At 34.7% G+C, this 27,852-nt stretch overlaps 1 protein-coding gene across 1 annotated transcript in view; it reads right to left on the reverse strand.

Moving 5' to 3' along the window:
• LOC138339252 (uncharacterized) overlaps positions 1-27,852 on the reverse strand; it is a 109,334-nt gene that overhangs the window by 57,560 nt on the left and 23,922 nt on the right. The window contains exon 7 of the mRNA XM_069290834.1: positions 15,897-16,240. Within this exon, the coding sequence (XP_069146935.1) occupies positions 15,897-16,240 (344 nt within the window). The remainder of the gene's footprint in view (positions 1-15,896; positions 16,241-27,852) is intronic.

A 27,852-nucleotide genomic window follows, 5' to 3' on the forward strand; every position in this document is an offset into this window, starting at 1 on the left:
GGATTTAGCATGTACAGAAGGAAAACTTCATTCTCGATTTTGTGAGAATTTTTATGAAAGCCTTTCATTTGCTTCTCTTTGATGGAAGCTTGATTTTGCCAGAATGTATCCTAATTTTTGACCCAGTTCTTCTAATGATCGATTCAACCATACATATGTCATTTTGGAGACTTAAGTGCCATATTTGGCCAAGCCTATTATTTAAAGTGTTTTCATGAGAATGTTTCAAGCTTTATACTTGAGTTAAGTTATCTCTTCCGCTGAGTTAACTAAGTCTGGCCAAGGGTTTGCTTAAGGCCAACAATGGTCGTTGGGTGTCGTCCACTTCAACGGTGTAGACTCAGAGTGTGACATTTTTGTAGAGGGATCTTATCGAATGATAAGCAGCCCTCACTTCCAACCTTAAGGTTGCGAGTTTGAGTCACCAAGGGAGAAAAAGGTGTGGGAGCTCCTGGGAGGTGGGGGGTAAAAAAAACACAACAAAGGTAACCCGTCCAGAATTATGAGGGTTCGGCTCAAGATAACTTGAATTTTGTTCAATGTCAACTCACTAAAGCATAACCCATTTTAAGAGAGTTCTCAATTTAGCACAATTTAATCTCCAATTTCAACCATTTTAAAATTCTTTACAAAGATATTTTCTTATATTTAAGTTATGAATTATTATCTGTGAAACATCTTTTAGGATTTATCTATCCATTTGTTATTTTTTTTAAAAAAATCTTGAGGTGCGATTCGTATTGTTATTATAAAAGTTAAATATCATTATGTTAAAATTTTTGAGATTAATAGGGTTAAAATGTGTGGATCAGGACCCAACCCGATACACTTGAAACAAAAGTAAACTTAGGCAGGTCAAGATTCAACTCTAATTCTATTTCAACCCATTTTAATATCTCCAATTTCAACCCAACCATCCCACTTAACACCCCTTACTTTTATGTATAAATATTTTTTAAATTATATTTATAATGTCTAGTTGACTTGGTCTCAAATTGACTTCTTTTTTAGTTGAACCAAATCAACATTCAACAATTTCATAGTATTGATATTTATATATCTCATTTCAACATCTATGACTAATATTGCAACATGCTTAGATATACAAGTATCACAACGAAGCAAAACAAGTGTATATCAAACAAAGATATCATCACTGCGTGTAAGATTGAAAGAATTAAGTTGTTATGAAGGATCTAAATGGTTACTATTTGTTATTTCTAGTCGATGAATGTTATGATGTGTCACGTAAATAGAAAATGAAAATTGTTTTGGATATTTTGTAAATAGAAATTTGTGATTGAAAGGTTTATTGGGATTGTTCATGTTCATAATACTAGTGCTTTATGTGTTTTTTTAAAAAGCAATTGTTAATTTTCTTGCTCGATATTTTTGTGCGTATATCATATACATGGGAAATGTTATTATGGAGAAAGAGATATGCAAGGGCGGCTGAGCGGCCTTAAATTTTGATTCATCAAAAAAGTAAATCAGCTTGAGCAATCCATTGTTTTGTTCTTCAACTTTAGTTTACTCTTTTTGTGGTATTTAAAATTATTGATGTTGATTCTTAATTTGTTGAAGAGAATGCCAGAGCAACATAATATCTTAAAGTTTGTCAAACATTTGAAATTGCTTTCTTATTGCACTTGATGAAAGATATTTTAGCTATTAAAATGAGCTTAATGAGGAAACAACAGGATATTACAAATGTCATTCAACTTATTAAAGTGGTGAATATATGATCGCAAAATGTAAGGGATGAAGGATGAGATTCAGTTATGCATAATGTATCTAAATTGTTTTGTTAAGTATGAAATTTTGATACCTAATTTTTTATGAGTTCTATGTGAACTTTGAAAGATCTCGATGCAATGTTACTGAGTATACTATCTCACATCATTATCGTGTTAAAGTTTATTTTTAGATCATTTATCAATAACTTTAAAAACTCAATGATCGTTTTAATGAGGTGAGATTAAATTTACTTATTGGAGTTGCTTACTTGAATCCGGTTGACTCACTTTTTGATTTTAACATCAAGAAAGTACCAAAAATGACTGAATTACGTCCTGATGATTTAGGTGAAAATATGATAGTCACTCATAAGATTTAGTTACAGACATATATTGTTGATGTCTGTGATGTTAGGTAGTGGAGCCTGATTAATATATATAATTGTTTATCCGGTAACAAAAAATATTCTGAATTATTAATATAAATATACCTCACCACCGCGGAAGTTTACACACGGGGTGTTACCATGAAATATTGAGTTTTCTCTTTTTCCCTCAAGATCTCTCATTCTCTTTCTCTTGAAAGTTCTTGTGTTCTTCATTCATCTAGTGTGTGTGCGTGAATTCGATCCTAACAACTGGTATCAAAGCTAAGGATATTCAACACGATCACTAAAGATGGATAGTTCAAAGCTTGTAATCGAGAAGTTTGATGGATCCGATTTCAGTTTCTGGAAGATGCAGATCGAAGATTATCTGTACCATAAATATCTTCACAAACCGTTGACTGGGGTGAAGCTGAAATCCATGACAGAAGAGAAGTGGAACCTCAAGGATCGTCAGGCTCTAGGGTTGATCCGGTTGACTTTGTCAAGAAACGTGGCGTTCAACATCGTGAAGCAGAGACTACGTCCGGTGTGTTGAAGGCACTGTCAAACATGTATGAAAAACCATCGGCAATGAATAAGGTATATTTTATGCGTAGATTGTTCAATTTATAGATGTCTGAGAATGGATTCGTTTCTGATCATATAAACGAGTTCAATATGATTGTGAGTCAACTCAATTCTGTGGATATTAATTTCGAAGATGAAATTAAGGCTTTGATTTTGATGTCATCTCTGCCCGAATCTTGGGATACTATTGTTGCTGCGATTAGCAGTTCTCGTGGATCTGAGAAACTGAAGTTTGATGAAATCCATGATGTTGTTCTTAACGAAAGTATTCACAAACGAGAAGTTGGAGATTCATCGGGCAGTGCTCTCAGCGTTGACCGAAGGGGGAGAAGTAAGACGAAAGGCCAAAATCAACATGGTTGATCAAAATAAAATAATCGAGGAAAATCCCTGAACAGATCAAACATGACTTGTTGGAACTGTGGAGAAAAAGGGCACTTTCGGATGAACTGTACAAAGCAAAAGAAAAAACAGAATCAGAAATTCTGAGATGACAATGATTCTGTAAATTCAGCAGAGGACATTGGGGATGCTCTAATCCTTAGTGTAAACAGCTCGGTTGAATCATGAATGTTGGATTATGGTGCATCTTTCCATTCGTCTCCAAGCAAGGAGTTGTTCAAAAATTTCAAATCTAGAAATTTTGGAAAAGTATATATTGCTGACAATAAAGCCTTAAAGATTGAAGGAAAGGGGGATGTTTTCATAAAGGCCACCTCGGGAAACCAGTGGACATTGGAGGATGTCAAATATATTCCTAAGATCAAGAAAAATCTTATCTCTGTTGGTCAGTTGGATAGCACGGGATATGCAGCAGAGTTTGGGAAAGGTTCGTGGAAGATCGTGAAAGGTGCTATGGTAGCAGCTCGTGGCACCAAATATGGAACCTTGTACACAACTGCAGGGTGTATAAACATGGCCGCTGTTGCTGAAGGTGCGTCTGGATCATGTCTGTGGCACAACAGACTTGGACACAAGAGTACTAAAGGAATGAAGATGCTGGTTGCAAAAGGAGCATTAGAGGGTCTGAAGTCTGTTGATATGGGTCTTTGCGAGAGCTGTGTTATGGGCAAACAGAAAAGAGTAAGCTTCACAAAGACTCCTAGAGAGCCAAAGAAAGTGCGGTCGAAAATGGTCCATACAGATGTTTGGGGACCATCTCCAGTATCATCACTTGAAGGATCCAGATTCTATGTTACCTTCATTGATAGAAGGTATGGGTTTACTTCTTGAAGCATAAGTGAAATGTGTTTTCTACTTTCAAGAAGTGGAAAGCTGAAGTTGAGAATCAGACCGGTTTGAAAGTCAAATGCCTAAGGTTTGACAATGGAGGACAGTATGACAAATCAGAGTTCAAGGCATTCTGTGCGACTGAGGAAATCAAATTGATGAGAATAGTTCCTGGTAAGGCAAGCCAGAATGGAATTGCTGAGAGGATGAACATAACATTGAATGAGCGTGCAAGGAGTATGAGGATACACTGTGGGCTGCCCAAAACACTTTGGGCGGATCCAGTGAGCACAGCTGCATACTTTATCAACAGGGGACCATCAGTTCCTTTAGGGTTCAAGATTCAAGAGGAGGTGTGGACAGGTTAAGAACTCAAGTACTCACAAGTGAGGACTTTTGGTTTGACTGCTTATGTTCATGTTGATCCAGAAAAGAGAGACAAGCTTGATGACAAGGCTGTGAAGTGTTACTTCATAGGCTATGGTTTTGATTTGTTTGGTTACAGGTTTTGGGATGACAAGAACAGAAAGATCATGAAACATTGTGACGTGACATTTAATGAGTCTATCATGTACAAGGACAGAGAGCCGAAAGTTCTAGAGATTACAAAGCAAGTGGGAGTTGAGGTTGAGTTGCAAAAGAGTAACCCCAGAGATGTCGAAGCAAATATTCAACCAACTCCTACTGAAGAATCTGAAGTGGAGCAAGTTACACATGAGCAGGTGTTAAAGAGATCATCCAGATCCATCAGGGCACCAGATAGGTATTCACCTTCATTACACTATCTATTGCTGACTGATGAGGGGGAACCAGAGTCTTTTGATGAAGCCCTACAGGTGGAGGATTCGATCAAGTGGGAGCAAGCCATGGATGATGAGATGAGGTCACTTAAGAAGAACGACACATGGGTGTTGACTGAGTTACCTGCAGGGAAGAGAGCTTTGATGAACAAGTAGGTGTTCAGAATCAAGACTGAACCAAATGGCAAAAGAAGGTTCAAGGCTCGTTTAGTGGTTAAAGGACATTCACAAAGGAAAGGTATTGATTATGCTGAAATATTCTCTTCTGTTGTGAAGTTAACCTCTATTCTAATTCTGTTGAGTGTTGTTGCATCGAATAATTCGCATCTAGAGCAAATGAATGTAAAAACATCATTTTTACATCCATATCAGGACAAAGAGATATATATGCAGCAACCGGAAGGATTTGTGGTTCCATGCAAGGAACATATAGTGTGCAAGATCACTGGGAGCTTGTATGGACTAAAGCAAGCACCAAGGCAGTTGTACAAGAAGTTTGACTCCTTCATGACCAAGAGTGGATTCTGCAAAGCTGAAAAGGATCCTTGTTGTTACTTCAAGAAATACACTGATTCATATGTGTTTCTACTCTTGTATGTGGATGATATGTTGATTGCGGGATCTAATATGAGGAAGATTAACAATCTGAAGACAAGGTTGTCTGAAGCATTTGAGATGAAAGATTTGGGTCAACCGAAGCAGATTTTGGAGATGAAGATTTCTCGGGATAGATCTGTTGGCACTTTAAATCTATCTCAAGAGTTGTACATTGAGAAGGTGCTGAGCAGATTCAGGGTTAATGATGCTAAACCCATTGTGAACACCTAACTTTTACCAAAATATAAAGAGTCAAACACCAATTTTTAAAAAAGGTTATATTTAAAATAAATAAAAAATAAATTAATTGTGTAAATTACTTTAATAATAAAAAATTAGGAATTTATGGTATTTGTTTTAAATCTTCAACTTTTAATTAGTTTAAAAATAATAGTAGAAGAAGAAAAAAAGGGGAATCCTAAATATTCAAATTACCTTCCCCTTATCCTAATTATTCCCAACTTCCTAACTTATTTTACTAAAAAATCTCATCCCATTTATTTTTTTTATTATTTTTTTTCTTTCTTCTCTCTCTCTCTCTTTGCACGTTTATCACATTTTTTTAATTATTTTTTTAATTTTCTATTACTATTATTATTTATTTATTTTATATCCCTCCTCATCTCAACCCCAATTCCCTCAACAATATTTCAAATTAAATCCTAATCCAACTCTATTACGTTCCTTTTAATTAGCACCCAAACTCTCATCCAAAAATATTATAAAAAACACGTTCAGTGGAAATATAGAGCAGACACAGATACAGAGAAATACATAGAAAATATATAGAGCAAACACAAAGAGAAGAAAAGTGAGTCATTCTTTCGAGAATAGGTCAGAGTTAGAGTTCTTTTGTCGTGGTTTCAAATTCGTGGCTCAAATCAATAGATCATAGAAGTTATTTTTCGTGATATCCATCTTCGCAGTGAGGTAATTCTAAACTCTCATATTATTTAAATGTAATGTTATATGAAAATTTATATCTAATAATATGAAGTTCTTTGAATCGTATGTTATTATTATGCAATATCAATATGTGATGCATGTTAAGATTTTTTTTTTCTAGATCTGAAAAATGAAAAAAAAAATGTTTCTTGCTAACAAAAATAATATAAAATAAAAGATGTATCATACATTCTTTTTTTTTGCATTATTATTAATGTCTGTTATTTTTTTTAGATGCAATTTATATTAGAATTTATTTTGTGATATTTAATAGCTAATGTTTTTCTGGAGCCTAATGTTTCACTAAAAAAAAAAAATTTATAAACTTGTTAGATTAGGATGTAAACTAAAATTTTTAATTGATTAAGTAATTTAAAAAACTTATGTGTAATATATTTCAATTTTTTTACACATTATTTGGATTAAAAATTATCTTTAGAATAAGTGTAAGATAGTTATCTAATTCGAATTATTAAAATTTATCATTGAGAGAATATATAAATATTATTAAGAGTCATAACTAAAATTAAAAATAACGAGTGAAAGAAAAATCATGAAAAAAAAGCATAAAATAAAAGAAAAAAAAAGAAAAAAAATAACAGATTTTTTAAAAAAAGAAACAGAAAAATAAAAAAGGAAAAAGGAAAAAACGTAAAAAATGAATAAATAAAAAAGGGAAAAGAGGAAAAGAGGGAGAGAAACAGAGATACAGAAAAAAAATATATAAAATCTAAAATAAAATTTAAAAAAAAAAAGAAAAAGAGAGAAGAAGAATAAAAAAAAATATAAAACAAGAAAATAAAAAAAATGAGTGGAAAAAAAAACGTTACAAAAAAAGGTAACAAAAATTATTAAAAAATTTAAAAAAAAAGGAGAAGAAGACAAACTTTATAAATAAAAATAAAATAAAAATAATGATAAAATGAATTTTAAAAAAGAAGAAGAAGAGAGACACAAATCTTACAGAAAATTATAATATATATATATATATATATATATATATATATATATATATATATATAATTTAAAATAAAACATTTCTAATTTATTTAGAATTTCTTTATAAAAACTTACTTCAAATCTTATAAAATTTATGTATTTTTCTTATTTTTATCTAGTAAATAAATATATATATATTCCTAAATTATCTTGAACTCGAAAATCTCTTTTCCACACTAACTCCAATTTGTAAAAAATTTCTATAATAACATTAAAAAATAAAAACATACAAATATAGGCAATATATATATATATATATATATATATATATATATATATATATATATATATATATATATATTTCATGTTTAAAATTAATGGACGCATAGTAAAAAAAAATTAAACTCATTTAAAATAAATAAGTCAATTTCAAATAAGTTTAAAATAAATTTAAGGGTAAATAACAATTTTATTATTAATTAAATAATATAATGTCCAAAAATAAGTTAAGTCATACTGAAATCAATAAAGCAACCATGCTAGAACCACGGGACTCGAGGGGTGCCTAACACCTTCCCCTCGGTCAACAGAATTCCTTATCCGAATTTCTAGTTCGCAGACCAATAAAATAGAGTCAAAATTTGATTTTGATTAGGGATTTAAATAAGGTGACTTGGAACACCAAAACCGAATTCCAAGTGGCGACTCTAAATAATAATTATTCCTTTTCAAAACGTCACTTTAATTGGAAAAACTCTTTTTCTTTCAAACGATAAAAATAAAAAATACGGAGAAAAAAAAGGGGCGTGACACCCATGACTACTCCATTGGCTGGCAGATTATCTTAAGGAATTGGGCAAGAAGCAGAACGAGAATATTCTTTACTCATATAGCCAGAGTGTCATACAGTTGGTGAAAAATTCAGTCTATCATTCGAAGACAAAGCACATCAGAAGGCGATGCCATTTCACTCGCAGGGCAGTGGAGGATGGTGATATTTGCTTGGAGAAGATAGAGGGTGCAAAGAACCCGGCAGACATGTTGACGAAATGTGTTGATGTTGGGAAACTGAGGTTATGTAAAACCTCGGTTGGTCTTCTGTAGTTGTTTCTACAGATGTTGCGGTGTGGTAAAGATGTTGATGTTTTTTTTTTTGAGAATGTATTTTTTTTTTGATGGCTGAGTCAGTCTCCAAGTGGGAGAATTGTTAGGTAGTGGAGCCTGATTAATATATAAAACTATTTATTCTCTATTTATTCTTTGTAACCAAAAATACTCTGAATTATTAATATAAATATACCTCACCGCCGTAGAAGTTTACTCACGGGGTGTTACCACGAAATATTGGGTTTTCTCTTTCTCTCTCAAGATCTCTCATCTCTTTCTCTTCATTTATCTAGTGTGTGTGCGTGAATTCGATCCTAACATGTGATGTTGATGATAAGTTCTATACCCTAAAACGACTTGATGATATTTTTTGAAAGATAGTCAACGCAAAGAAACATTTAAATTATTCCCTTGTCTTTCACCTTGTAAAATTTGCATTGCTCTTGCCTGTAGCCATAGTTTCAGTTTAAAGAGCTTTTATCGGCAATGAAGTTTATGAAAAGTTAAATGCAAAATTGAATGTAAGATGAACTAATTAGAGGATGCATTCGACCTTATTTAGAAAAAAAAATATTTATATCTTTCAGATGATAATATTATCAATAGGTTTCAAGAAATGAAAGACTCGCAGAATATAACTGTAATGAATATTTTGATCAATCATGCTTTCTTTTGTTGTTAATTTATTCGCTTATTTATGTTTTCTTCTTTTTTATGTTAAACCCATTTGGTAAAATTTCTGAGCCCACCACTGCCTACAAGACTTTTATTCAATGTTCACTAAAATCCCCCTAATCAAATATGTTCTAGACCACCAGACCAACAATATAATACAGTGCAAGCTTGTGAATAAGAAAACTGCCGATCAATATCCTGATTTAACAATCGCTTGAAACATATCCAAATTCATAACAATCAACCATATGGAATTCATCACACCTTTAATATAATGCGAAACACCAAGGACTCCTAAGACATCATTTACAACGTTTAACATGTAATTTTGGTCTATACAAGAACCATCTCATCATTTAAATATAATTATTGACCACTCATGAATCAATATACAATAATACACTACGATGAGGTAAACTTGGTTCGCTCATGGAACTCACACACAAACAATCACATGTACTAGGTGTGGTACTCGAACCAACTATTATCAATTTGTACTAATATAATTTTTGAGTCAATTAAGAGATATTATGTACCACACATTGTAATGGAGTGCCATTAGTATTTATCATGCATCTTACCCGATGAATAAAATGACACCTTTACACCCAAATAAACACATTTATTGCATGAGAATGACAACAAGATAACATTTCAGTTTATTCTCCTCCCATCTCCCTAACAAAACATACACAAGTTGTACTAATGAAGCAGTTGATAATCACATATAACATAAATGGGAAATAACAAAACCTCAGAGATTAACGCCCCAACAAAAACAGCCAACAACAATCACAATGTCAACATCAGCAATCAAATGCCTTATTGTCCTAACAAACTCATCTGCCCAAAATTTATACACAAAAGATCTATGCATGTAATATCTCAATAATTTAAAGGTATTATTCAATTAAAGACATGCATGACTACTTTTTTAAGTCTAGCATGCTTGGGAGCCAAAAAACTATTATAGAAGTTCACAGACTGTTGACTCCGTTTGTGAAGCTTTAGTTTGTCCTAGGTCTAAATTAGAACACAAGTACAAAATAAATCCAATTGGCCTAAGATTCTTGGATTATAATTTAATCCCAAAATCAGGTCAACCTCATGATTTGTCCATCAAATCCAATACTTTCTCATCATTTATTTGTCTAAAACTATAATAAGTTCCTTGGTTACATAAGAGAATTACGGTAATTAAATCAAGAACAAATGTGTTTATTAAAATCCAAAGGTCTTAGACACAAAAATCCTCATAAACCTGAGTTTTCCAACCTTTGGATGATCCCAAATCCTCCCATAGGGCCACAATTACCGTCTCTAAGGCCTAGAATTCAAAGTACAAAATTGGTGAACAAACTACGTACCGTTACACAGGTTCTTGATGAAAACGATGAAATCGCCCTAAGTTTCCCTTGTTTTTACCCAGAAACTTCTTGTACAATAATGAGTGGTTTTGGGGTGTTCAAATACTCAATCATATATTATTATAAGAGGGAACAACACTTGTCACAACCTTGTCTCAGAATAATGCAAATGACATGCTCACACAAATAATGAGGAGATGACCATTTTCATAACATTGCACAATTCACAGCATACAAACATGATATCACATCAACAATGATTCAACAAGCCTCCAAAGTTCAAACATTTCTCAACACATCACGCATAAACAATTAATCACATTGCCTTTTTTTACCCCTATTTTCATCATTAGAATTAATCAATGTGAAAAAAGTCAACCCATCACCAAATATCAGTACTCCCAAACATATACCACAAGGAATTACACGCATTCCATACACTTACCAAGAGTTTAAAAATCCACTTGCCTTAAATAGTAGAGAGTCCACCCCTGAACTTGAGCCTTCCCCTTTCGTTGAACTTCCAACTCAAAGCAATCTATTCAAATAAATGACCACGATAAGATTTCAAAACTAACCACACCCACAGTTCCATACGTTAAGCCTGGACCCAATAACTCACCTAAATTTATAGTTAAATTCTTAATTTCAAGCTTAGGGTTAAAGTCTAAATTCCTCTAAATCGCATAATCCTAATGATATTCATATAATACTAACTAATATTTTAATTTGGTATATATTAACTTATCAAAATTGAGATCAAATTATGACACTCTGGAATAGGTTTTGAAACAACAAAACCATATACGAGAAATTCACGGGAATTATCTCAAATAGTAGAATTCCCACACCTTTTAATCAATTTCAAGCATCATTATTCATTACCACGCATGCCCAAATCATTTGGGAATCATCAGTTAGTAGTGGGAAAGAAAACATTATCCCATCAAAATTAAAAAAAATAAAAATAAAAATAAAGGACAAAAAGAACGCTACCTTACTGCATTTTTTTAAAAGCTAACTTTCAATTTTTTAAACACTTAAATTAATATAATATTATTTGCACCTTTTGTAGCTTAGCAATTAATGCTTGTGACTACTTTAAAAAAAAGTTGCTTCAACTACCTGCAATTTGATCGAGTCAGCTACCACGTCTCCGATGGTGAGTTTCTATTCCCTTATTCATTCTTTTTCTAAAAATAATTTGGTATTAAAAGTCATAAATTCCTAATTTAATTTTAATTATGATGGCCAAAATGTATATGATTTTTAACTAAGTTATGGACTTAGTCTATTAGCCACCAGTAAAAATTAATTATTTAAAATTTCGTGTCAACTAAATAATTGTAATTAATAAATAGTTCAAAATTTTTCAGATATATTTTTTTTTCTCGGTCATTACATTATTCATCACTAAAAACTATATTTGTCCCTAAACATATGGAAGAAGAAAGGAAAAAAATAATCAACGCAACCGAAAAGCTTGAGTTATGACCTACTAGTCTGTGTTCGTCTCTCTAAGTCAACTCCTCCTTAAGACCATTCCATCAAGATCATATACTAACAATTGAACTTTTGAATCGAACTTTGGAAGATCTAAGAGTGATTATCAACCACGGACTAACCCATGAACCCAATCTGAACTAACATTCAGTTGACCATAAACAATCATCATGACAAATCTCTTCTCATATAACAAAGATAACCTTCTTAACCAATATCGACCATAACCAGAAGTCAACCTGAACAAATTACAACACACTTACAATGCCCAAACCATCACAAATCTTATCATAATTCCCTTTGCACAACATAATCTTTTTACGAGTTTAAGTTATAAAATATTAAACTTTAGACATCGAGTGCTCATCAAGGAAAAATCAAACTTATTCAACCCCAAGAAGGAAATGCTTAAACCCAACAAGCGATACACTTAAAAATATAGAACCTTTAACTTGTTAGACAATTGTAACTCTTCATAATAGCTCTTATATAAGTTCTTATAAGAAAGGTTGTGTCTGTAGACACGTTGAGATACTCTAACTATCCCAATAACGTCAAATTTATCATAAATGAAATGACCAAGCCTGCCAAAGGATCATACTCTATCAAGAGGACACAAGAGGTAGAAATTCACCCATAATTGTAAAAAACACACGTGGACATATGCAATTAATCATACTCTAAATCATATCTTAAAAGAAGTAGGTGGTCAACATAAGAATATACGAAATCAAGGTCGAATAACATTATATACTTTCTCCATAATGCCTTTTTCAATATTTTCATTCATCTGACTACATCCCTCAATTTATATATATATTTTTTAGCCACCAAACCGGTCTGATCTCCATTATAATTTTACACATACTAGATTTATCAAACTCCGCATACTTGTTACAGTACATCACCAAAGTCAACACTCTTAATACTAACAAATATCATAACCACATCAATCATTTACCTTGCTCTCATATTGTCACTAGTATCAAGGTCTTCTTAGCAAGCACATTGTATCCTCAATTTTTTTTCAAAAAAATTGCTTTCTCTCATTCCATTTAAGCATTACATGACATATATGAGCACTTGAGACTGATAATTTCAATTATAAAATTAATTTTCCATCGAGGTAAAATAATTAAATCACACCCACTGTCAACTTCACGTAATATTTTAGATACCAAATTTCAACTAATATTCGATATCATCATATACCATATACCAACACTAAAAAAATTCTTGGTTACTCCAATAATTTATCATATACCATATACCAACACTAAAAAAATTCTTGGTTACTCCAATAATTCGGTATACTATAATCTCATAATCTTTGCCGACTATCAAATGTCTATGTAACACATCATAACAATTTGTATCATCCTGTCAACAAAGTAATTTTAATCCCCTTGAATCTTTATTGATCGCGTAATATTGTAGGCTCACATCGTTGAACATTAATAAGTTACATATCATAATTTGAACAATCTAGCTCGACATAACCACATGGAATCTCCCACACCTAGTTGCTTGTCACTCAACCAAAAATTCAATCTTTGAAAAAAGTTGATGATGAATTCTACTAAGTGTCACGACCCAAAATCACGAGTCGTGATGGCAACTATATTCCCAACCAATAGGTAAGCCAACCAACATATTTTAACAAACTTAACTAACAAGAAGTGAAAAGACAACATTTTCCAAATCTTCAACACTGAGTTCTTATAAGTACGAATACGGAAAACTGAAAAAAATACTACCCAAGAAATGGTGTCATGAGTACAAGAGCTTCTAAAATACGATGCAAGTCTGAAACTAAAAGACAAATCTAACATAAGGGATATCCTGTCTGAATACTGAATAACAGAATAAGTAAAAGATAGAGGGAGATGTGGGCCACGGAACAACCAAGCAGCTCACCACAACTCCAAAAACTTCAAGCCGGACTCAATTTGCTTCACGAGATGTGCTCCTACTCGGAATCGAATCTGCACCACAAAGAGTGCAACAAGCGTAGTATGAGTACGAAACCACGTGTACCGAGTATGTCTCATTGACCGACAACGAAGAAGTAGTGACGGGAGTTTATATAAGAAAATAAGTTCTTAAATTATACAAGTATATATATATATTACACTCTCTATTTAAGTTTCATCAATAAAGGAAATCAACATTTAATATTTTCCAAACACCAAATGAAACATATAGTCATCAAGAATGAATGATGGGATGAAATGCAATGCAATATGATGCCATGTAATGATATGTCTCAGAATACCCAGTACTCACTCAACCGTATATACATGATACTCCTCGAAAATACATCGAGAGTTCATGACCCATGGGGGACTCGCGAGGTCCATATACCGACACGGACGATCTCCACGTGTCTGTGCGGACGATCTCAACGCACTATCATAATGTCAAACAATTTTCGCACGGACGGTCTCCACATGCCCAAATTACAATCTTAACATCTCACCATCCCCAGCACGGACGATCTCCACTTGCCCAACTTATACTCAGTCTCATGTCTATGCATGTGCACAATATTATTTCAATAGAGGGGATGATGATGCATCTCAATCAATCAATATGAACATAATACATAACCACCTCAATTATCACAACTATACGGGTGAAATAAATAAAACACAATCACACAAGGAATTTAAGTCAATAATATATCAGCTAATGCCCATATGCTTTGGCATTCTCAAATTTCAATCCACATTCTATAATAGTAATTTTCCTTTTTATAACACCGGTACTCGTACCAATGCCCGTCACACCATTGATACGAGACCACCATTTTTTCCCCTTACCCCTTTGTCTATTTCCATTTTTAATCTTGAATTAGGAAAACGTCCTTCAACAAGTCTAAAAAGTCTTAACATACCTTAGATGCCGAACTTGTGCCACGAATCTTTTAAGATTTTTTCCTTTCCTTTTCGCAAGGTTTCGGAACGTTCCCAATCTACCAATTTTGCAATATTCGTAAGTAAGCAATTTTTTTTGTAGACATTTCAAATTATTATATGTCTATCATAGACGCTAAAACTCACTCATATTTTCAACAAACTCCAAATCTTGATACATATTGGTATGCCAAATTTTTCATACTTGCTAAATTTCAAGCCAAGAACTTAACTCTAACCTCTTCAAATGGACTAAATTCAATGTTAGATCATATAAAATAACACCTAATAATTAATTATCTATCTCAATAAAAAAATAAATAAAAAAATAAAAATAAAAATAAATAAGAACAGAAAATCGCTGGGCAATCAACGGGAATCACTGGCAATTCCCAGAATTCATAACAGTGCCAATTTGTCACATGCCAATCATTGGCAATCATTGCCCAATGATTGGCTCAACACCTTTCCCCATCATTCTTATGCAATATTAATTATACGGGAGGGAAATTTTGCAGATCAAATTTCTAGATTTTCTGCAAATTTCCAGATTTTCACAATACGTCTAGCGATTAAGATTCTATTAGAATATCACCTAATAACCACACTAACGTCCCTAGAAATCCCAATCCGTGATAATAAATAAATTCTCAACTCACTATACACTATATCTCACCCATGAAAACAAAAAAAAGAAAGAAAAGCACCCTTAAATAACAACATAAGAATAAAATAATAACAACAATCTAATGCCCTCTGACAACCTATTTTGATATGCAGAATTGAGAAAGAATGAAAATTGCTTGCATTTACCTGAGCAATTCTTATTGTTTTTCCTCTCGTTCGTCGCTTACAGTAAGTTTCTGCCTCCACCCCTTTTATTTTCTGAACAAGAGTATGTTAACCGTGAAACCCCACTAATCTATTATCTATATTACTTATTTAATAAAAGTTTCATCAACTAGGTACTTGTAGTTATCAATAGTTAAAATACCCCCCCCCCTTTAATTTTTTTTTCCAGAAAGAGTCAAAATAGTCCTAATTCTCAAAACGACCTAGCGGGTCGTTACATCACCTACCACTTAAACAAACGTTCGTCCTCGAACGGTAAAATAAAAGAGCTAACCTGAATGATCAAAAAGATGAGGATATTTACTCCTCATGTCTGACTCTGTCTCCCATGTAGCCTCCTCCACTGGACGATGCTTCCACTGAACCTTTACTGAAGCAATCTCCTTGGACCTTAGCTTCCGAATTTGTCTATCCAAAATGGTGATCGGCTCTTCCTCAAAAGTCAAATTCTGATCAAGTAACACTGAATCCCATTGAATCACATGATCACCACCTTGATGATACTTCTTAAGCATGGAAATATGAAATACAGGATGAACACCTGAAAAACCAGGTGGCAAAGCCAACTGATACGCCACCTCACCAATACGCTCAACAATCTCGAAAGGACCAATATACCTTGGGCTCAACTTGCCCTTCTTTCCAAACCTCATCACACCCTTCATGGGTGAAACCTTCAATAAAACCCTCTCTCCAACCATAAACTCTAAATCACGAATCTTTCGATCTGCATAACTCTTTTGCCTACTCTGAGCCATGAGAAGTCTATCTTGGATCAACTTGACCTTGTCCAAGGACTCCCTCAACAAATCTGTACCCCATGGTCTAACCTCAAATGTATCAAACCAGCTAATTGGAGATCGAAATCTCCTGCCATACAGAGCCTCAAATGGTGCCATCTCAATGCTCGAGTGATAACTATTATTGTAAGCAAACTCCGATAGAGGTAAGAACTGGTCCCACTGACCACCAAAGTCAATCACACACGCCCGCAACATATCCTCAAGAACCTGAATAGTCCGCTCAGATTGACCATCAGTCTGAGGGTGAAAGGCTGTACTAAGATCCACCCGAGTGCCCAACTCTTTCTGCATAGACCGCCAGAAATGAGATGTAAATTGGGTGCCACGATCTGAAATAATAGATATAGGAACCCCATGCAAACGAACTATCTCTTGAATATAGATCTTGGCTAACTTCTCTGAGTTATAGGTAGTCTGAACTGGTACAAAGTGTGCAGACTTAGTTAGTCGATCCACGATGACCCATATAGCATCAAACTTACCCAAGGTACGTGGCAACCCTACCACAAAGTCCATAGCAATGCGCTCCCACTTCCACTCAGGTATGGGCATCCTCTGAGTCATACCTCCAGGCTTTTGGTGTTCATACTTCACTTGCTGACAATTCAGACACTGGGATACAAAATCTACTATGTCCCTCTTCATACGACACTACCAATAATGTTGCTTCAAGTCACGATACATCTTAGTAGCCCCTTGATGAATAGAGTACCTCGAACTATGAGCCTCCTCCATGATGAATCTAGTCAAATCACCTGTACGAGGAACACATATACGACCCTTAATCCTCAAAACTCCCTCACTATCAAGAATTGACGCCTTGACTTCTCCTTTTAACACCTTATCCCTAATCTTACATAAATCACCATCATCAAACTGTTGAGCCCGAATCTGCTCCAACAAGGATGACCTAGCCTCCATATAAGCCAACACCTTACCAGATTCTGAAATATCAAGTCTCACAAAACTATTGGCCAGGGATTGGACATCCCTAGCTAAGGGACGCTCGCCAACCTGTAACATGGCTAGGCTACCCATACTTACCGCCTTCCGACTCAAGGCATCTGCTACAACATTTGCTTTGCCTGGGTGATAAAGAATAGTCATATCGTAGTCTTTGAGCAACTCCAACCATCTCCTTTGCCTCAAATTTAGATCCCTCTGATTGAATATATACTGGAGACTACGATGATCCGTGAACACCTCACAATGCACACCATAAAGATAATGCCTCCAAATCTTTAATGCAAACACCACAGCCGCCAATTCTAAATCATGAATAGGGTAGTCCTTCTCATGAACCTTTAACTGTCTCGAAGCATAAGCTATCACTTTTCCCTTCTGCATTAATACACAACCAAGACCAATCCGAGAAGCATCACAATATACGACAAAACCCTCTCCCTCCACGGGTAGGGTCAAAATCGGAGCAGTAGTCAATAAAGTCTTGAGCTTTTGGAAACTAACCTCACATTCGTCAGACCACTGAAAAGTCACCTCCTTCTGTGTCAGTCTAGTTAATGGAGATGCAATGGATGAGAAACCCTCAACAAACCGTCGATAATAACCTGCAAGGCCCAAGAAACTCCGAATCTCAGTAACTGAAGCAGGTCTGACCCAATCTCTAACCGCCTCAATCTTCTTAGGATCGACCATGATACCCTCCTTGGACACTACATGTCCCAAGAATGCTACCGAACTAAGCCAAAACTCACATTTTGAAAACTTTACATAAAGTTTCTTCTCCTTTAAAATCCCAAGAACAATCCTCAAATGATGCTCGTGTTCCTCCTTACTGCGTGAGTATATCAATATATCATCTATGAAGACAATAACAAAGGAATCTAAATATGGTCTGAACACTTCATTCATCAAGTCCATAAAAGCTGCTGGGGCATTAGTCAATCCGAAAGACATCACCAAAAACTCGTAATGACCATAACGTGTTCGAAAAGCCGTCTTAGGGATATCCTCCGCCCTAACCTTCAGCTGATGATAGCCAGATCTCAAGTCAATTTTGGAGAAAACTGAAGCACCCTGTAACTAATCAAATAAATCATCAATACGAGGTATCGGATACTTATTTCTAATGGTTACCTTGTTCAACTGTCGATAGTCAATACACATACGCATAGATCCATCTTTTTTCTTCACAAATAACACTGGAGCACCCCAAGGAGATACACTTGGTCTAATAAAACCTTTGCTCAACAAATCCTGCAACTGCTCCTTCAACTCTTTCAATTCAGCCGGTGCCATACGATAAGGAGGAATAGAAATAGGCTGAGTGCCTGGCTCCACATCGATACAAAAATCAATATCACGGTCTGGTGGAAGACCTGGCAAATCGGTCGGGAATACCTCTGAAAATTCACTCACCACTGGAATAGACTCAAGCATAGGAGTCTCAATACTAGTATCTCGAATATGGGCCAAGTAAGCCAAACATCCTCTCTATACCAACTGACGAGCCTTAAGGAATGATATCACACCCTTAGAAGGATGACTAAGAGTACCTCTCCATTCTACTATAGGAATTCCAGGCATAGATAAAGTGATGGTCTTGGCATGACAATTTAAAATTGCGTGGTAAGAAGATAACCAATCCATACCAAGAATCACTTCAAAATCTATCATTTCTAAGACCTTTAGATCTGCATGAGTGTCATACCCCATCAAAGAAACAGTACATAAACTGACCTACAACTACAGAATCCCCGACAGGAGTAGAAACACATATCGGCAAATCAAGAGACTCACACAATATATCCAGACTAGGAGCAAAATATGTGGACACATAAGAATAAGTAGAGTCTGGATCAAATAATACAGTAGTTGGTCGATGACAAACCGGAATAATACCTGTGATAACAGCATCTGAGGCTTCAGCCTCTGCCTACCTGGAAAAGCATAACAGTGAGAACGACTTCCATCAGATTGTGGACCTCCACGACCACCACCTCGACCAGAAGGAGAACCACCTCTACCTGAATGAGAACCACCTCTACCATTCTGTGCACCAACCCTAGCTGGAGGTTGTGCAGCCCTGGAAGTCGAAACCTGAGAACCCTGATGTAAGCCACCACGTCTGGTCCTAGGGCAGTCTCTCACAAAGTGTCCCATATCACCACACTCAAAGCAACCCCTACGAGACGCCGGCTGATGAGAGGAACCGGAATGACTTGAATGCCCTCCATGAACTACAGGTCTAGAAGATGAACCCTGCGAAGTATGTACCGAGCTCGAAGAGTTATGCCCAGCGTAACCAGCCTCAGACGCTGGTATGGCAGCATGAATGGGTCTGCTGGACTGAGGGTGATAACCTCTGCCCAAGTAACCCCGACTCCTAGACGGAGCACCACCATAATCACCTGAATAACGAGTCCTCTTGCCCTCTCGCTACTCAAATCCCTCGCGTCGAATCATCTCCAACTCCTTAGCAGCATCTACCACATTCTGGAATGGAACACCAGAAGCAGCAACCTGAGAAACTCCTAGACGAATTGGAATAATCAGCCCCTTAACAAACCTCCTCACTCTCTCAGCCTCTGTGGGAAGTATCATTGAAGCATGCCTAGCCAAGGCATGAAATTTACCCTCATACTCTGCAACTGACATACCATTTTGCTGCAAACCCTCAAACTCGGCCCTCTCGCGCTCCCTCTCACTGCGTGGAACAAATTTGGATAGAAATACCTGAGTAAACTCAGTCCAGGATAGTGGATGAGATCCAGCTGGCCTACTACTAATATAATCCCTCCACCACTGCTTAGCAGAGCCAGTCATCTGAAACGCTGTGTAGTCAACTCCATGAGACTCCACTAATCCAAGATTATGCAACCTCTCATGACAACTAACTATAAACTCATATGCATCCTCAGCTAAGTCACCAGTATAAGTAGGAGGATTCATTAGTCTGAACCTCCCAAACATCTTTTGCTCATCAATAGTCATAGAAGGCCTGTTCACCAAATGTGATGTCATATCTGGAAACTCCATACTATCCAAATGAGGAGCTACAGCGGCAGCTGGCTGAGTTCTGGGAGTCTGAGAATCTGGAGCAACTATCGGATCTGGAGTTTGACCTCCAACACGGGTCTGTGAGCCATCAGAAGTGACAAGCAAAGCTCCTGCCTGGGCCAGCCCCTCTAGGATTCCTAACATACGAGCCAGGGTATCTTGAAGCACGGGGGGAACAATAGTACTGGTTGGAGCCTGAGCTGGCCCATCCCCCTCGACACGATCTTGCACATCCCCATGAAGAACATCTGCATCAGGAGGTACGGTCCTATCATGACCCTGGGTAGCTATTGGTACTTGACCACCCACAGGTGCTGCAATACGGCCCCTACACCGACCTCGAGCTCGTCCCCTACCTCTACCTCGGATAGGGTTCCCAGAAGCAGGCGCAGGATTAGGATCCTGACCACCACTTGCCGACGTACGATTCCTCGCCATCTGAGAGAGAATGAGATATCAAGATTAGAATTTCTACAAGGTCAAGTGTGCACGATAAGGAATAAAAGAACAGAATATTTCCTAAATGTCCTATAGCCTCTCGAAGATAGGTATGGACGTCTTCATACCGATCCGCAAGACTCTACTAGACATTGCTCTTGTACTCTTGAGACCGATGAACCTAGAGCTCTGATACCAAATTTGTCACGACCCAAAATCATGTGATGGCACCTATATTCCCAACCAATAGGTAAGCCAACCAACATATTTTAACAAACTTAACTAACAAGAAGTGAAAAGACAACATTTTCCAAATCTTCAACACTGAGTTCTTATTATATAGTTGCATCCTACTCACAATCAATCAAGAACTCTTATTACCATCATGCTCAGTTAGATATTGTCAACACCATAAATTCAACATTTTCATCCATATGACACCTTAAACACAGTTATACCAATCAAATTCAAAGGATTAACCTAATTATATGAATACTTTCTCACAAAAATTTTCAATTGTCTTCACATAAGTATATTATTTAGGACTTCATTTACGCATAAGCTTATCATTCAAATATCTATCCACTTTATCGGACCTAACGATGAAATAACTAGGCCTTATTTAAAAATCCTCAAGATATACTTTACAAACTAAACGCATTAATATTGTACCAAAGATCCATCACTACAAGCTTACTTATAAACAATGCTTAACTCAAGCGTCTGTAGTAAAAAATTAGTTGGTTTCTCAAATATGAATACTACAGTAAATCTCATTATTTAAACATGTGATACAATTTATAACTCCTTAAGTATTTAATATTTTCACTTAAAAATCAACAAACCTATTTTTATTTACCACTAGTACCATATATCTTAAAAGTTCGTTAGATCCACCACTAGAACACATCATACCTACCAATAAAAATTATACGCAATATTTCCACACGTTTCTATCCATTCAATAACTTCAAATCGTTGTCGAATTCATTCAGTCTCTTATCAAGGTGATGCATTCCTTCATAGATCAGGTCCATAACAAGAATAACACATCCCATAACTCTAACCAAGTAAAAGTTGCCACCATTATAATAATCGTTTCATGACCTTCTTAGGTATACACTCAAACTATGAACCACAAAGAGATTCTAATCTCAATTGGTACAACATCATTCGCTAAGTAACCCGTATATGTTATGACAACTATAACAATTGTATTTCCCAAGGTTATACTATTTTTTTTATCAAGCCATCCTTTTAATCATTCCACTCCCAATCAAACCACTCCAGATATTGCCTATATTACACATCATTACTATTCACTTTACTAGGGTAACTAACGTTACACAATCCCTTCAAATTGCTGGAAATTTTAAATCTAACGTCACATAATTTCCATAAGTATATTACTTTCATCATAATACCAGATCTAATGTTCAAACCATACACGAAATCAATTATTACATGAGCAACCACGCACGAGTCAACATTATACATGAGAGTGAATGGAATAAAGCGTCAAGAATCAATATAGGATCAAGTATGCATGATAGAGATTCAAGAAGTGAAGATTTTTCTAAAAAGTCACTATAGCCTCTCAAAGATAAGTACAGACGTCTCTGTACAGATCCTCAAGACTCTACTTAGACTCAACTGGTACACACGTGAGACCTATGAACCTGGGGCTCTGATACCATTTTGTCACGACCCAAAAATGGATGTGATGACACTCTCTTATCCCACCAAGACAAGTCAGCATAAAATTCAACTTATTACAATAAAATGCAGAAAATTTATTATCGACTTAATTATACCTCAAAACCAGGTTGTCACGTGTACAAGCCTCTAGAGTATTACAATTGAATCAAAAGAAAATGTAAGTTTCATATGCTATTGTTTCTAGAGTAGAACAAAATCATAAACAGGAGTAAGTATGTATATTGTGAGGACCAACAACTACCTCACAAATCTCCGAGAAGCCTCGGAAAGAAGAGAATGACAAGTACCGTAAAAATCAAGGCTCATAACCTACAAAAAATTTGTAGAAGCAAGGGGTAAGTACCAAACCACACGGTACTCGTCAAGTAAATCCCTTAATACAAGCGAAGGGGATGAAATACGGGTACTCCTACCACCCCAATCGAACCTCTGTTAGGACCGAAAATAAGCAGGTGTAAATGCAGAAGCTAGCAAAACAAACCTTGAAAAACAACGAGAAATATACCAAAAGACACAAAGATTTAACGTGGTTCGGTCAATCGACCTAGGTCCACAAAGGAGATGAGAAATCCACTATAAATATGACAGTACAAAATACAGAGAGAAACAACCTCAACCAATTCACTCGGAATACATGGGAGGTTCACACAAGTGATAACGTATCCAACTTGTGACCCATAAATTCTCCCCCTAACCAAACTCTCATATCTCTTAAGACTACATTGTGAATGCTAATTAAGTTAGAAGGAACATGCCTCTATTTATAGAGTCCTAAACCTTTTCCTACCAGAAAAAGGATTAGTCAATTCAAAACCTTTTCCTACCAGAAAAAGGATTAGTCAATTCAAAACCTTTTCCTAAAATGAAAACCTATTTATGGTAAGAAATTTAGGTCAAATAAAACCCAAAAAATCTCCCCCTTGGCCTGAATTTCTGACAAAATAAATTTGTCCACCTTCTTTACTTAATCTTCAACAACTTGCTTCTCCTCTCCACAATCTCCTTTGCAAAATCTATGTCTCAACACCTCTCTGAAATAATTTCTCCAATAAAATCTTCATTGCTGTCAAAAATGGTTGCGGCTAGAACTAAGCCCACCAAGAGGAACACCTCTTTCTAACCTGGTTCAATCATCGATTATCAAACCACTGAACCTGACTCCATCATTGAATCTGGCTCCGTTACCACTTGTTAGGACCGAAAATAAGCAGGTGTAAATGCGGAAGCTAGCAAAACAAACCTTGAAAGACAACGAGTAAGAAGACAACGCGAAATATACTAAAAGACACAAAGATTTAACGTGGTTCGGTCAATCGACCTACGTCCACAAAGGAGATGAGCAATCCACTATAAATATGAGAGTACAAAATACAGAGAGAAGCAACCTCAACCAATTCACTCGGAATACATGGGAGGTTCACACAAGTGATAACGTATCCAACTTGTGACCCATAAATTCTCCCCCTAACCAAACTCTCGTAGCTCTTAAGACTATATTATGAATGCTAATTAGGTTAGAAGGAACACGCCTCTATTTATAAAGTCCTAAACCTTTTCCTACCAGAAAAAGGATTAGTCAATTCAAAACCTTTTCCTAAAAGGAAAACCTATTTATGGTAAGTAATTTAGGTCAAATAAAACCCAACAACCTCCAGAACTACAAACAAATAAAAATTAGCCCAACTTAACAACTCACAGTTTACATGGCACGTAACTCAATAACAACACTTAGACAAATCATATATCCTCAATAAAAAGCTCAGTATTCAACAATCACAAGTTCCGTAAAAAGGCAATCACAAGATCAACAAAACACAATATAAAGTTCACTAATGATAAATATATGCAATGCAATGAAATGCAATGTCAAGTATAATGATGTATGTCTGACCTAGTGATACACATTCGTTGTCTCTCAGACCGGGACCCATACAGGACATATCTGTCCATGCATCTTTCACGGCGCATGACATGATCCTCGATAAAGTAATCATCGCGGCGCGCTATACGTCCCTCGAAATATAGTATCTGTAGCGGAGCGCGATACGTCCCTCGAAATGGTATATCCTCTTTAAATTATCATTCTTTCTAAATGCACATAACATTTGTCACAACCTTGCCTCAAAATAATACAAATGACATGATCACACAAATAATGAAGAGATGACCATTTTCATAACATTGCATAATTCACAGCACACAAACATTATATCACATCAACATTGATTCAACAAGCCTTCAAAGTTCAAACATTTCTCAACACATCACACATAAACAATTAATCACATTGTCTTTTGTTATCCCTTTTTTTCATCATTTGAATTAACCAATGTGAAAAACTCAGCCCATCATCAAATCTCATCGCTCCCAAACATATACAACAAGGAAATACACACATTTCATACACTTAACAAGAGTTAAGAAATCCATTTGCCCTAAATAGTAGAGAGTCCACCCCAGAACTTGAGCCTTCCTGTTTCGTTGAACTTCCAACTTAAAGAAATCTATTCAAATAAATGAGCACTATAAGATTTTAAAACTAACAACACTCACGTTTCCATATGTTTAGAATGGACCCAATAACTCACCTAAATTTATAATTAAGTTCTTAATTTCAAGCTTAGGGTTAAGTCTAAATTCCTCTATATCGGATAATCCTAATAATATTCATATAATACTACCTAATATTTTAATTTGGTATATATCAACTCATCAAATTTTAGATCAAATTATTACACTCTAGAATAGGTTTTGAAACAACAAAACCATATACGAGCACTTCATGAGAATAATCTCAAATAGTCGAATCCCCAACCCTACAATCAATTTCAAGCATCATTATTCATTACCACTCACGCCCAAATCATTTGAGAATCATCAGTTAGTAGTGGGAAAGAAAACATTATCCCATCAAAATTTTAAAAAAAATTAATACATATAAAGGACAAAAAGAACGCTACCTTACTGCATTTTTTTAAAGATAACTTTAATTTCCGAAATACTTAAATTAATATAATATTATTTGCACCTTTTGTAGCTTAGCAATTAAAAGGTTCTTCAACTACCTGCAATTTGATCGAGTCGGCTCCCTATCTCCGATGGTGAGTTTCTGTTCCCTTATTCATTCTTTTCCAAAAATAATTTGGTATTAAAAGTCATAAATCCCTAATTTAATTTTAATAATGATGGGTCAAAATGTATATGATTTTTAACTAACTTATGGACTTAGTCCATTAGCTATTAATTAAAATTAATTATTTAAAATCACCTGTCAACTAAACAATTGTAATTAATAAATAGCTCAAAAATTTTCAAATATATAAAAAAAAGTTCGGTTCATTACAATTTGCTGATAAAAAAAGGTCATGTGTTTGATATTACCATTTAGTTTTTTTAAAATATTGTATCACGCGCTTTTGGAAGAGTGAATACTTTGCTTTGCCACGTCAGCACTTAAGGTGATATTTAATCACTTTCAAATTGTTAAGCGATATTTAAACACCCATATAGTTAAAGTACTAATTTAGCTTTAATGTCAAGTTAAGGAGAGATTTGATGTATTTTCTCTTTTAAATAGACAATTCTTATATATAAATTAATAATTAATAGACTAAACATGGTGAGGAATATAACTTTAGTAACTTTCAACGTATGTTACGTATTAATTATGTTGAAAAAAATATACTCCCTCCGTCCACAATTGTTTGTCAAGGTAAGGTAATGCACTCCCATCAATAAAAATTTAATACAATACTATATCAAGAATATTAAAAGTCTACATAATTTTTCAATTGAATAAAACGGAGTAATTATTAGGGTAGAATTGGAAAAAAAATTGATTCATTACTTCTTGATTTTTTAAATTGACAATTAATAATGAATATCTATTTTTAGTATATCTGTCAAACAATTGTGGACGCAGGGAGTATCAAATACTAAGTCAAACTTATCTTTTAAGTCAAATTAAAAAAATCACACTCAAATGACTTTAAGAAAAAAATAAAAAGTAGGGGGAGACCTATTTTTGAGTTTTGAAATATTTTAAGTCGTTTTAAACTTATTTTTAGTCATTTTTTACCTTGTCAAACATTTTTCGACTTCTTTTAAGTCTTCTTTTGACTTATTTTAAATTATTTTTTATATTTGTCAAACGCTTTCACAAAACAAAAGCTAAGTTAAAAGTAAGTTTGACCGACTTTTAAACCAATCCAAAAATCCTCTCATTTTTCCATAAGCAATTACTTATTTTTATGGTAGTTGTGTAATATAGTAAATTTTGTGATACATAGGTCAATACATATGTCTATAAAAGGAAAATATTAATAATTGAAAGAAAATCAAAATTATAAAAGGCAAAGATTAATTAACAAAAGAAAATCATAAAAATAAAAGGCAAACACAAAAATAGCTAAAAAATTTATATCGTCAACTTACCAAAGTTGAAGATATCCATGCACTGGTTATTATAAATATAGTACAAGAGAAACACAAATCTTCTCAACCAAAAATTTTCTTCTTCCTTTCATTGAATTGAATCGATTGATAGAGAAATTAAGTCAAAACTAAAAGAAGAACGGATGAAAGCGATAAAAGAAGGACAAGCTTCTCGCGTAGTTTTGTCTTATGAGTTCATTTATAAGTTAACGAACTTGAACTGGGATGAAATTTTGCAAGACAATACCATCATTTCACCCCAATCTGATGAGAAGTTACCGTCTGACCCCAACAAAAAAATCCATCCAATTAACAACTTCTCTTGTTATGCTTATGTTATCCAATATGATACTATACTTGATTACTCTTTGTTGTCTCTCATTTGGTTATTTTTCTTTAATAACTCAATCTAAGCGATAGGACAAATAATTTTTCTTCTACAATTTTTTTCTTTCGTATTTTGTTTCAAAGAATTAAATGGGCTTTCTCAACTTTTTTTATTTAATTTATAACACCCACAAGTACAATTGTAACTAAAATAAATAACTGCAATTTATTTCAATGTGTCTACATCCACTTTAATTTCTAATTAATTGAACAATTAAGACATATTAATGATCACACTATAACTTTTTTTCCATACTTTTCATCTCTCTTCAAATTTGTTATTTTTATATTATCATAATGACTTTATATTTTATTACAAAGACTTGGTTTGCTCCCTCAATAAATTAGTCAATTTATTTTAGCTATTTTATGTTAAACTAGTAAACTTAGCCGCGCTATGTACGGTGTATAAAAGTTTTATTTTTAATT

This window comes from Solanum lycopersicum, chromosome 11 (genome assembly GCF_036512215.1).
Source record: "Solanum lycopersicum chromosome 11, SLM_r2.1".
Lineage (NCBI taxonomy): Eukaryota > Viridiplantae > Streptophyta > Magnoliopsida > Solanales > Solanaceae > Solanum > Solanum lycopersicum.